Genomic DNA, 13,596 nt, shown 5'->3' on the forward strand with positions numbered 1-13,596 from the left:
CAACAAAGTGCTAGGAGATAACGGAGCAAACCGATAACGATCAATAGATCAACACTACCGTCATTAACGTATACACATACAATTAAAAACACTGAGCAAACTGAAATATGGTGACGACCCTGTGCCAGTCACAGCAGGGGATTCAGCGATGACACCTTTCATTTATAAAGCTAAAGCCTGAAAAGCTCATTTTGCTAACCTAAATAACCGATTTTCAGCTTTTGCAGCGATTGTTAGAAGAACGAAGGCCGAGCCTGGAGAACATGATTGAGAATGGACCACTGCTGCTCGAGCGGGACCTGGAGGATGACCACACGCAAACGCTCAGCAAAATAGCCGTCTTGAAGCAGAGATGGGAGACGCTGCTGCTCACGGCAACGGACAGGTTTGTGCATCTCCTTTATTCTATGGATTCTATAAAGTACTAAGAGGATGATTTATTTTCATTTAAAACAGGATAGACTTCATTCATTTATAGATAGATAGATGTGAAAGGCACTATAAGATAGATAGATAGATAGAAAGGAAAGGCACTATATAATAGATAGATAGATAGATAGATAGATAGATAGATAGATAGATAGATAGATAGATAGATAGATAGATAGATAGATATGAAAGGCACTATATAACAGATAGATAGATAGACAGATACTATATAACAGATAGATAGATAGATAGATAGATAGATAGATAGATAGATAGATAGATAGATAGATAGATAGATAGATAGATAGATAGATAGATAGATAGATAGATAGCAAAGCCACTATATAATAGATCAGCCTAAAACATGCATGAAGTCAGTACTGTTTACACATACGCACATACATAAGTGAGTATTTCACTTGGAACCTAAAACTGTTCTGCCATCCATGCCTTGTGCCACACACCCATATACAAGTCTTGGCTCTCCTCAGCCTCGTCTGATGCCTCTTCATCCCTGTTGCCTCACTCGAATTTCTTAGAGCTCTCAACCTCCGTGTCACCATCCACACTGGCTGCTTTTCTTCCTGACTACACTGACCCGATGACCATTTTGTGATGGGTACAGCTTCTGGTGTTTCTGGCACTCTGGGTTCTTTTTCACCTCAGCCATGTGATGCCCCACGCCAGCAGCCCATGGCATTGTCCCGTGGTGGGACGGAGCATGAACCAGCAGCACGTGAGGAGGCAGACAAGATTTAAAGGTGCAAAAAAGTGCAGAGAGTTCATCTAAAGCCACAAAGAATTAAAAGTGTCCACAGTGTGTCATAAAAATCTGTGTCATGCATAAATAAATAAAAGTTAAACTTATTACATTAAGAGCACAAGAGCAAAAAAAAAACAAGTCACTTTCAAGAGATTAATTAAAATTAGTACAAAAAAATGAAAACAATGGGGAACCCCTAGTCCTCCTAGAAGCATGGAGTTTTGACCAGAACGTCACACCTCTCCCAGGGGCTCAGGTCAGATCCAACCACTTGATCACAGCCACCAGGCCACCACTGGCCCAAGCCCTCCACACAGCAGCAGCTTCTCTCGGTTTCACTCTCAGCTCCACCCTTATGGTTCCTTCAACTCGCCAGCCACCGTCTGCCTTCACTTCTACTTAAACAATTGCTCAGCAGTTCTGGACTTTGCGTCTCAGAGCTCCACGCTAGACAGGAAACATGTGACCCCCACTGTCCACTGGAAGGTGTGGCGGTCCCTGCTAAACAGGAAACACATGACCACCGCGCTCAAAATCGTGATGTTCCTCAATGTGCCTGCTTACAATATAAATAAAAGTAGGGATGCACTGGGGGGGTTGGCGCACACAAACCATACACGTCATCACAGTGTGGTTAACATTAGGACTCAAAGTGACAAAAATGAGCTTGCGTGGAGGTCACTGGTTTCCTGTCTAGTGTGGAGCTCCACACCTCCCAGACCCCGCTGTTTCTCTCTCTTATTTTCCTTCTTGAACCCTGACTTCTGTCTCCTCCCTCCTTACTGACCCCTCTCCTCTTCAGCCGCACACTGCCAACCACAGCTGATGCAGTGCGCTCACCAGCCCACTAATCCCCCTGGTAAGGCGAGTGCACATGCATGCCGGTGCCAATCAACCAACAAGGGCAAGTAAAAACCAAAAACATTAATAAATGACCGACAGAAACATCCGTCCATGACACACCCCACCACACGCCAATCAAAAAATGTTAACCCGAACCCTTTATGAGGTATAAATAAAGTCTGTGGAGTAAACTTAATTTATTGAAACATTATAAAAAAATTAAAAAGAAATATTTTATGTAGATTTCAGAGTTCTTGAGTGCTTCTGGAGGTCTCAGAGCACAGAGGGCTCAAAATCAGAGGAACAGCAGCTGAGCTCTGGTCACAAATGAAATGCTGGACTCGTTGTTAGAAAAACTTTAACAAACAAAACTGTGATAACGGACTCTGATGAAGCAACTAAACAAATGAATGTGAAATGCTCCGACTTTCAAGTCACTTAACTAACTACCTGAGTGATGCTCACATTTTCTAATGTTTATTTAATCACTTGGTAGAGCGGAAGGCATGGCATCAGACTAGGCTTTGTACCAACACACCCCACTGTGTGGGGCCCAGCAGAGTTTGACCTCAGCACTGCAGCCTGTTAGGAATTTAGCCCGGGAATAGTAAGCCGGCAGAAAGTGAAAAGCAGTGAATGATGCCATTCTGTGGCGCGGATGAAAAGGCCCAGTTCAGCGGGGCAAAGCCTGTTTCTGTTCGAAAACGCTAATCCGCGGGCCAGCAATCGCGCCAAGGCTCCCTCTGCTCTGGTATGGTGTGATACTCACTGTTCATTAATTGACTTCTTCTGGTAAACTATTCCAAGCCCAATGAAAGAAGAAAAAGCATTAATGGGTTTTGTCATCAACTGCTACCCCTTGAGGAGCACCCACACTGCAGCCCTTAGTCTTTGGGAAATGGGAATTACAGTGAACTGCGTACTCAAGAGAAGAAACGAAAGAGCACGGTCTGTACAGCGGCCCTTGGAACACGTTTCAATTTGATGGTGATCTTAACAAGCAAAATATCTATCTATCTATCTATCTATCTATCTATCTATCTATCTATCTATCTATCTATCTATCTATCTATCTATCTATCTATCTATCTATCTATCTATCACTTATATAGTGCCTTTGATATCTATCTATCTATCTGTGATATAGTGCCTTTCATATCTATCTATCTATCTATCTATCTATCTATCTATCTATCTATCTATCTATCACTTATATAGTGCCTTTCATATCTATCTATCTATCTATCTATCTATCTATCTATCTATCTATCTATCTATCTATCTATCTATCTATCACTTATATACTGACTTTCATATCTATCTATCTATTATATAGTGCCTTTCACATCTATCTATCTATCTATCTATCTATCTATCTATCTATCTATCTATCTATCTATCTATCTATCTATCTATCTATCACTTATATAGTGCCTTTCATATCTATCTATCTATCTATCTATCTATCTATCTATCTATCTATCTATCTTATATAGTGCCTTACATTATCTATCTATCTATCTGTCTATCTATCACTTTTATAGTGCCTTTCATTTCTATCTATCTATCTATCTATCTATCTATCTATCTATCTATCTATCTATCTATCTATCTATCTATCTATCACTTATATAGTGCCTTTCATATCTATCTATCTATCTATCTATCTATCTATCTATCTATCTATCTATCTATCTATCTATCTATCTATCACTTATATAGTGCCTTTCATATCTATCTATCTATCTATCTATCTATCTATCTATCTATCTATCTATCTATCTATCTATCACTTATATAGTGCCTTTCATATCTATCTATCTTATATAGTGCCTTACATTATCTATCTATCTGTCTATCTATCTATTATATAGTGCCTTTCACATCTATCTATCTATCTATCTATCTATCTATCTATCTATCTATCTATCTATCTATCTATCTATCTATCTATCTATCTATCATATAGTGCCTTACATTATCTATCTATCTATCTATCTATCTATCTATCTATCTATCTATCTATCTATCTATCTATCTATCTATCTTATATAGTGCCTTACATTATCTATCTATCTATCTATCTATCTATCTATCTATCTATCTATCTATCTATCTATCTATCTATCTATCTATCTTATATAGTGCCTTACATTATCTATCTATCTATTACATAGTGCCTTTCACATCTATCTATCTATCTATCTATCTATCTATCTATCTATCTATCTATCTATCTATCTATCTATCTATCTATCTTATATAGTGCCTTACATTATCTATCTATCTATTACATAGTGCCTTTCACATCTATCTATCTATCTATCTATCTATCTATCTATCTATCTATCTATCTATCTATCTATCTATCTATCTATCATATAGTGCCTTTCATATTTTATCTATCATATTTTATCTATCTATCATAGATAGATAGATAGATAGATAGATAGATAGATAGATAGATAGATTCATTTACTTTTTCTGTATTCAGTTCCCTCCAACACAAGATGCCTTTACTATATGACCAGATATCCGCTGTGTGATTCTGAAGGTGAACTCGACTGTACGTGAAGTGAGGTGCAGGCAGCTGACGCTGTCGTTCTTTTTTCATTTCTTTCCATCCATTTCTGTCTAAGAAGGCACTGGGATTTTTTCACTATACAGGTATCACTTGGTAAATGTAAACCTTCAAAAAGAGTTGGCTTGACTCTCTGTGTTGATCGGCACAATTTGGCAAAATGTTTTTTTTTACAGCAAATTTGTTGAGTTTGGCAGTGACCTCGTTTGCTGGAATTTTTTTTCCCTTTTAAAAATGTGTTTAGAAATTTCATCTGCAATTGGTCACAGACCCTCCACACCCACAGTACCCCATCAGTTGATTCCACTTTTACATCACTTGAATTGGACCCTGCTGTCTGTGAGCCACCACAAGTCAATCGCAGATCCGTTTTTAACTACAGGACACTGTAAGGTGCTGCTAAAAAGTGTGACTTTAATGTAGTCTATTGATACACTACTACTGGGCAGATAGATAGATACATACAGATACAGATAGATAGGAAAGGCACTATATAATAGATCTTCCCCCTACACCTCCACCACCATTCCCAGTGTGTCCCCAGTCCAACCTTTCAGTGTTTTTATCTGTCATTCTGCCTCCCCAACAGAGGACAGTAAGGAGGACCCTGGCAGCGACTGTCTGACAGAACAGAGACAGCATTTCACCATACTGTACATTGAATGATCTCATTATTACACAATATTTTGCATTTCATATTTGTAATTGATTTAGTCCACTTTGCACTTTGCAGAGGACTTGTTCTCATTTTGACGTTAAAGTCTCTTTCTGTTGCTCACTGTCAAAATGAACTCCACTCTTGATTTAATGTTGTCTTAACAATAAAATGGAAGAGAAATCCAAACGCTGAGTCCTTTTTCCAGGCACTGCAGATTGATAGTTAATGATTTGGTTTAATTTCTCATCTTATGCCAAGCCTGGCACCAGGTCAGATATCAGTGTCAGCCATGAGGAGTTAGCAGAGGCCTTCTTATTAAAGCCCTGACCGAGTTCTTGTTCATTCCTAAGGCAGTCTGTGTGGTTTTATCAGCCATCTGCGGCCCTGCATTTCAACAGAGGTTGGCTTCCAAACCCGCAGTGTGAATAAACCTGTCCAGACAGACATAATCATTAAAGAGTCTTTTTCTGTGGCTCAGTGTCAGAGGAGCCAAATTAAATCCACTCTGATTCAATGTTGTCTAACAATAACATTTATTATAAACACATTTTGTATTTGTTTGTGTATTTTTCTGGCAGCGAGTGTGAATTCTTCTTTTTGTCCAGGTCTGCTACTCTCTCCTTGTAACCAGATCCCTCTTTTTCTGTGTTTTGTAGACACAGCAAGCTGGAGCAACTCCTTCCTAAAGCGCAGGACTTTCAGGAGACGCTGGACAGTTTTCATCAGTGGCTTATTTCCATGGAGCAGAACCTCACGGATCTCCGGACCGATGAGAATCACGTGAGCAACACTCAAGATGCCATTGAGCAGGCCAAGGTGAGTGTCGGCGCTGGGGTCTCTCTGGCATTACATCAATGTGTTCTTAGGTGGTGTCAGACATTTCAGTATTGATGGAGCCCAAGTAAGAGCAGAAACACCTCGAAGTTCAGTTTGTGCTGTTTAACAGGACTAACAGATGCTTGACTTGATTTTAATGAGACTTCAAAAGCACCAAAGCTCAGACACTGGGTTACCCAAAACAATTCTGGGTTCAAATAAAATGTTTTTTATTTATCACCAATACATTTGAACACCAATGCCTTTCAAAACACTTCCAAAGCAAATTAATTCCTTCATCCTTTTGCCTCCAGTGAGTGTCACGCTCTGCCTCCCATCTCTGACTCCCCTATGTCAGGCTGTGGACTCCTTTTCAGGCCAGTCATGGGAATGCTTCTGGTGCCTTTGGAAGAACTTCCGGTTGACATGGAAAGCAGGGAGGTCCTCCCTCGACAGTGTCCTCTACCAGTACCCAGGGACACCGACAGGGTTGCTCTTCTGGACTCCAGCACCCCAGAATCCCTGCAGGTGTCCATACTGGGACGTCACAAGAGGACCACTGCCACCTGCCGTAGATGGGGGTGGAACTGTTCCCGGTTTCTGAATACTGCTGGTCCATCAGTTTTCTTACTCCAGCTGGGCACAAAGCCTCGCCTAGCTGGCAAGCTCATCTCTCCTTCCATTCTGGCATCCCGTCTGGCAAGAAATTATCTTCCATCCCAGTCGGGATGCCCGTCTTTCCTGGTGGGCACTTACAATATGCTTTCTGGATATTGTGCTATCCTAGACACCACTGTACATGCGATCCTCATGTTTAATTTTCACGACTACAAGCATGCGCCTGGTTTTACTAATACTCTCATTTTTACTTTCGCATCGACAACCTCGCACATTCGTTGACTTCACGCCTACCTCCAGTAGAGAAAAAAATGAGAGGCGCAATGCGTGCCAGTTTGAGGAGCGGCTGGGGTCCTACTAAGCCCTTCAACAGTTTTGCTCACCCTACCATTGTAGAGTAAAGAGCCCCCCACGCAGTTATTTTCTGTTTGTGTTGTAGTTATGTCCCCAAGGCGTAGTGCCAGTCCTTCAGGCTCTAAGCCCACGCATGCAATCAGTGAGATCATAAAGCTGTTAGGTGGCAGCCGTGAGTTTGGTGTTACAGAATCTACCAGCTGCCAATCCCATCATCAATCACTCTGTTCTGCTATGGTCCCTCACTCCAAGACCCTTAAGGATCCAGAGTGGCGCATGAAGCAGACATTGCTGATGGATTATTTCAAGCTGGTGAGTCTTTCACGATCTCCAATGCCATCTGCCAGCCAAGAAGGATGCAGTGTCAGAGGGGATGTTGAGACCTCGCCAGTCTCAGCATCTCCCGACAGCAGGGGCTTAAGTTTTTTTTATAGAGATGTTACCACAAAACGTCACAGAATTCTACAGAATGCATGTTACCAGTTGCATTTAATGGGTTATTTCATGGTTACGCTGTTATGAGAAGTGCATTGTAAGAAAAACAAGAGACAGAAAACACTGTGGCATTCCACCTCCGTATATTCGAATCTGTACAAAGGAAGAAATGAAGCCGAGTAGTCATGTGGGACTGTGTCCAAAGAGGGCCCGAGGAGTGAGGCACATGTGGCTGTTTTTATAGCTGAATGAGGAGGAAGGGGTGTGTCCAAGGGGCTGGGACCGGAACCGGAAGTGAAGTCACACGTAGGGAAGGTTCTGGAAGGGAAGGTGGAGTTAGGCAGGCTTCTGTTCGGAGGGTCCGGAGGGGAGAGAGAAAAGGCGTTAGTGCATCCCATTAACCCCAGTTCCGGTATATCGTGCTCAGCTAAGCCCACTGAGTGTCCCCCGATGCTCTCGCGTGTGACAGCATATCATCAGAAAGAATGTTGTGTTAAGAATTCTATGCAGAAAAGTGTATTTTGAGCAATCTCTAGCAAAAGATTACAGTTTTTGGTGGTCGTGGGGACCTAACCCCCTGTTTCCCTTACTTCCAATGAATGAACATTCTCTGTCTTTGACTCTCATGCTGTTTTCAAACAACGTAATTCCTGCGAAAGTTGAGGATCGAGTGTATCGTGCTGTGTGACAGAGCTTGTGGAGACCCTATGAAAAGCGTGAGAGCAATGGACTCATTGACAACTTACTCCACATTTTCAACATCCATCTATTCAGACATTTTTCGTAGCTAACTCCGAATAGGTGGATTCAGAAAATGAATTACCGTATATACTCGCGTATAAGTCGGGCACTGAAATCCAAAAAATCGATCATAAAATCAGACCCCGACTTATACGCCCATTCAAAAATTCGACACTTTATTTATTTATTTATTTTTTTACATCTTCTTGCCTCCTCCAATCTCGCATCAGTTTCTCAGACACATCGAATTTTGTTGCAACAGCGCAGTTGCCACTTCAATGACTTTTAATTTAAAACCAGCTTCATATTTTCTTCTGATCAAACGCTCCATTGTAGATAAGGGATGCTCTTATGATAAAGGTGTACGAGGGTGGGAGATACAAAAAACACAAATCAGTGCAAACGTCACTTCGGAATAGTTTGGGTATTACTGTGTGGTCTCGTAGGCACAGGAGCACACGCTGATACAGCGCATTGCTGCACCCTCATATATATAGAAGGCCGTGTGCTCCATGGTTACTCTCTCAGGTGGGCCTTAGCATATCGTAATCTCTTGGACCAATAGCATGAGTTTTCCGCATTCAACTTATACGACTGACTTTATAAAATACCGGAAATTATACAATAAAATCAAACCCCGAATTATCTGCGGGAGAACTTATCTGTGAGTATATACGGTAGTCTATCCACCTTGATAAAAGGACAAGTGTCTATATATTCGCGTCCGTCTGGTTGATAGGGTTAGGAGGAAAAATTTTAAAAATGACAGTAAAAATACAAAATAAGGGGCTAAAATATGAAAACTGTTCTTCTCTGCCTATTATCTTGTCCACGTTATATGTCGGCAACAGCAGCGCGCTAGCGACTTCCTTGCACCCTTTTGGGCCACGTGAATGAGGTTTATTGCTCTCTTGATAATGAATGATAACTTTGCACGATGAACAATAAATGAGTGAAAATAACAATATATCGACACACAGGTCGATTAACCAAAGCTCTATAATTACTACACTAGAATCGCTAAACCAGGACAATGCAGTAGCGTCCACATTGTCACATTTTTCCAGCAAAACACTTTGACTATAAGAGTGAAGAAGCAGTCAAAACGGGCGACTCTATCCGAAGAGGAAAAGGTTGCCGTGAGGTAAAGGGATCAGATGCGTATTATTATTCCAGACCAAATGGACAACCCATGCATCAAATTAAAAACATGATTTAGATTTCAACCTGTCTTAGACTGCTAGCTTCCCAATTAACTTTCTGGTTCTTTTTCCTTTAGGCCACTCTTGAAGAAATCAGAGCCAAGAGTACCAATCTGGAAGAAGTTCGACTGAAAGGGCAGAAACTTATGACGTGGATATCAGGTCAGTGGTCGGTATGAAACTGCACTGCTTAAATCTACTGCTCTGGTTTTTTGGATTGCTCAGATATGGATGTCAGATTGTTCAAATCCATCCATATTTGCCATACATTCATGTAACAGATTCCGAATTAAAAAATGTCCTCACCTGCACTCATTAGAAAACTATCGGAGAAAACACAGCTACCCAAATTCTCAGAGATGTCGTGTAATGATGACCTTTCACTTTAGTTAATTTGTCTATGTATTATATTAAAAAGATTTTCCGTCATGTCCGCGTTATTCAGCCTTGACCACACCCCTCCAGACTTCTTGCCCAATCATCACTCCTGCTGTGCACCTCCGCCCCGCCCCCTGACACACTCAGTGCTAACTCGCCCTTCAGTGCAGTCGGTTAGAATGGCAAGGCAAAAAAGCAAATGATCTATTCAAGAACATCAAACTTTAGATTGCGATAGAAAAACAGTGTTAAGAGTGGATAATGAACGTCAAAAAAAGAAAATGAACAAAAAAGACCTGCATATAATAAAAATCAAGAACAAAGAGAATCGTCCAGTAAATGAGAAAGAGAAAAATATCCCGAACAATAGGAGAACAGAAATGCAAAAAAGCAACATTTATAGAATGTAAGTTAGAGGATAAAGTAATTCATAATATTGTTTTTGACGCGGTGTCAATATCATTTAATTTTTTATTTACTTTTTGTTACATTTTATTATGTTTTACCTTTTTACTTTTTCTTTTTACTGTGTTTTATTATTCATTCGCATTTAAGATGGACAGTTGTGGTGAAATACTGAAGTAACTGATTTTCTGTCTGTAACAACTAAGGACCAAACCCCACATATGCACTCTTTAATGGACACTCTTCTAAATGCAATCACTTTCTCTAACAAATGGGCACCCCACTGCTCTTCAGGCAGCTCAGCTCTGAGATAGTGGGCACCCACCACACGACGAGCCACCCAGATTGGGACCCGAGTGCAGCACACTGCAACAGTATGAGGTTTTTTTACGGTGGCTGGAGTGCCAGTCCTGCCACCAACCCTCAAGTCTTCCCTGTTAAGTTGGAGGACCCTCTTGCAGGGCTGGATGCGGACTAACGTCACACCCAGGATGGAGCAATTACAGGTTAAGGGCCGTACTCAAGGGCCCAACGGAGAGGAGTCACTGCTGGCGTTTACCTGATTCAGACTGGCAACTTTCCAATTGCTGGCACAGATCCCCTGCCTCAGAGCAATATACTTAAAATGTCACAAAATCTCAAAGTGCCTTGCAAGAGAATGGAAACCACAAAAAACCTTGGCTTACAGGGTCCAAGCCACCAAATAATATTTATATATGAAGAATATTTATTTAACACAGAAACATATAAGAAAAGTGCTCAAAAAGGGAAAAGGAGTTGCCTAACAGGCACACCAAGTCACTAATCCAGAGAAGAATCCAAGCAGAGGTAATCAAAATCAAGAACAATGCACAAGACGTCAACACTCACAAGAACTCCTTCACAACTGACCTGAGCTTCCGCCATTGTGACATAAATAGCCAATGGGAGTGCTCAGGTGTGGTGATGTCAGCGTGGCCCCGCCTCTTGGGTTACCACCCACAAAACACAAAGGTCACAGGAGAACCTAAATTATACACAGAAACATTCTAGTCATGAATTAAATAATTAAAGAAAACAAGGAATAACAATTTACAAGAAGGGACCTAAAAATTCTTGGAATCAGTTAATAGCACAGGAGTAGGGTGCAGTTCTCGAATATGCTGCTAGGTGTCATACGCCTCCAGTCTGGTTAATCATTGCGCTGAGTGGCATCACACCGAGATGATCGAGGGTGCATTTCTGCCGTTTATTCTACAATTGCACACGTGACTTGGGGTGACTTTTCTCTCTAAGCTTCCATAGCAGATTTTCAAGAGACAAGAATGATCTCATTTTTCAACATTATTTGACTTGTTTATTCTGCGTTGGGAAAATGTTAATCAGTGACATTACACTGAACTTCTGAGACATCTTTGGGAAAGCATCAGGGAAAAAAAAACCTCCAGTGAAGTGACGCACCCAAACGTGGATTTTGCACCCTGACAGCTTACCCTCACCCACCACGACGTCAGTCTAAGAGTTTTTAATCAATGCTTCCCACATCCCCATGTTCACCAGATCCTGCTCCCTGTGACTTGATTTTGTTCCCAAAATTAAAATTAAAACTGAAGGGAAGAAGATTTTCTTCATGGAAGAATCCCGGAAAAAAATGTACACTGTAATAAAAGATGAGTACAGGAAATGTTAACAGGACTGGAAGAAGCACTGGGACACGGATATTGTGTCTCGAGGGGACAATCAGGGATTGGGGTACATTTTATAAGAAAGTTTTTTTTTTTAATAAGTCCAGGAATTATTGGGTCCCCCTTCATACATAAAAGAAGAAAAACATAAATAATGAAACATGGAGACTTACACAAGTAAAACTTTAAATATGTCAAAACTAAACTTTAGCCAGGGCAACAACCCAGGCTGAACCATAGCAGCCATAATCAAGACGCATATCCTTACCTCAAGTATATGTGATTAAACGTATTACTGCCGTTTTACTTTTACTCTCCCAAGCATACCTCAGAAATGCAGATTTCTTAAATTAAAACCGTTGAGGCTTCAACGTGGTTTTATCTGGAAAGATTTAAGGCTTCCATTTTCATATTTGGCTCCATGATTTCCATTATAAAATGTAAAAACAGGGTAGGAATTTTTTAAAATTTACAAATAAATACTTCACCTCAAAACACAATTTCATGTGTCAAATGAATACATGCCATGATTGTGAAGAGATAAGTTCGACTTGAAAAATACGGAACGTGTATCAGTGTCAAAAAGGTGTAATAACAGAGGAAATCACGGAGGGGGCAAATACTTTTTCACAACACGAAATAAAACCCTACTACTTTCTTATCCTTATGTTAACCATACTGAAATAAAGGCTTTCAACTACACCATATCTGACTCATTCAGACGTTTTTTATTTTTTTTCCTTCCTTCTAACGGTGCCACGTCTCACAGGTGAGGAGTCTCAGAACGTCCAGGAGAAGACTGACAGTCTGAGGATACGATATTCTGTGGTCACTCTAAGCAGCATCGACACACTTCAGCGGCTGGAGAAAGCTTTGGAGGCCACCTCGAGGTGCACCTCCAGCCAAGAGGACCTCAACTTGTGGTTGGGTCGAGTGGAAAGAGAGCTGGTGAATGTGAGTGGCCAGAGCGGAGCGAGTGAGCAGATATTCACTGCAACGGAGAGGGAGAAGGTGAGTGAGCAAGGCTGGCACACTGCCCATATCCATCCCGCTCTTTTCTGAATTCGCATCGTGGAGGGGAGGCAGGATTAAGAGAAAGGGTGGCGGCCCACAACAGGACACTCAAACATAGAGGCGATCACCCTGACACACGGGGAGTTGGGCGTGATTGGTGGTTTTGAGTGTAGAAGATAAAAGCCAAATGCACAAGGAGAACAAAACCACACAGACCTCTCAAGCTGCAAGGCCAATGCCTACACCACCCTGCCAGCCATTTTCTGTGAATCGCTCAAAAGTCAGAATTTGACTTTGTCTTTTCATGTGAACTTAGGGGGTCAGAGTGCAGGGTCAGCCACTGTACAGCACCCCCTAGAGCAATGTTAAGGTTAAGAGCCTTGCTCAAGGGCCCAGTGAAGTAGGACCCCATCTGGCAGTAACGGGATTTCAACTGGTAGCCTTCCAGATACCAGCGCAGATCCTCAGCCTCAGACCCTCACCTCTAGAAGGTAGCAGACTCTATAATCTTTACTGAGACTGAAGATGTTGTCTGTAAAATGTTACTGACATGAGCGATTCGGAGGGGACTAAAATTACAAGGGGTCCTCTGGTAATAATGAGTTTACCCCAACCTCCTGGTGTAAAACTCATCCCATCTGAATAGGACTTAAGCTGTAGAGATGTGGATGGGCAGAAGCTCACAATCTGCTGTG

General features: G+C 41.4%; 1 protein-coding gene across 2 annotated transcripts in view; it reads left to right on the forward strand.

The window, feature by feature from the left end:
• The window catches only part of macf1b (microtubule actin crosslinking factor 1b), a 224,429-nt gene that overhangs the window by 114,193 nt on the left and 96,640 nt on the right, over nucleotides 1-13,596 (forward strand). For both annotated transcript variants that reach the window (XM_051935617.1, XM_051935616.1), the window contains exons 5-8: nucleotides 219-385; nucleotides 5,931-6,090; nucleotides 9,518-9,602; nucleotides 12,657-12,898. In XM_051935617.1, coding sequence (XP_051791577.1) covers nucleotides 219-385; nucleotides 5,931-6,090; nucleotides 9,518-9,602; nucleotides 12,657-12,898 — 654 coding nt within the window. The remainder of the gene's footprint in view (nucleotides 1-218; nucleotides 386-5,930; nucleotides 6,091-9,517; nucleotides 9,603-12,656; nucleotides 12,899-13,596) is intronic.

The sequence above is a fragment of the Erpetoichthys calabaricus genome, chromosome 13 (assembly GCF_900747795.2).
Source record: "Erpetoichthys calabaricus chromosome 13, fErpCal1.3, whole genome shotgun sequence".
Taxonomy (NCBI): domain Eukaryota; kingdom Metazoa; phylum Chordata; class Cladistia; order Polypteriformes; family Polypteridae; genus Erpetoichthys; species Erpetoichthys calabaricus.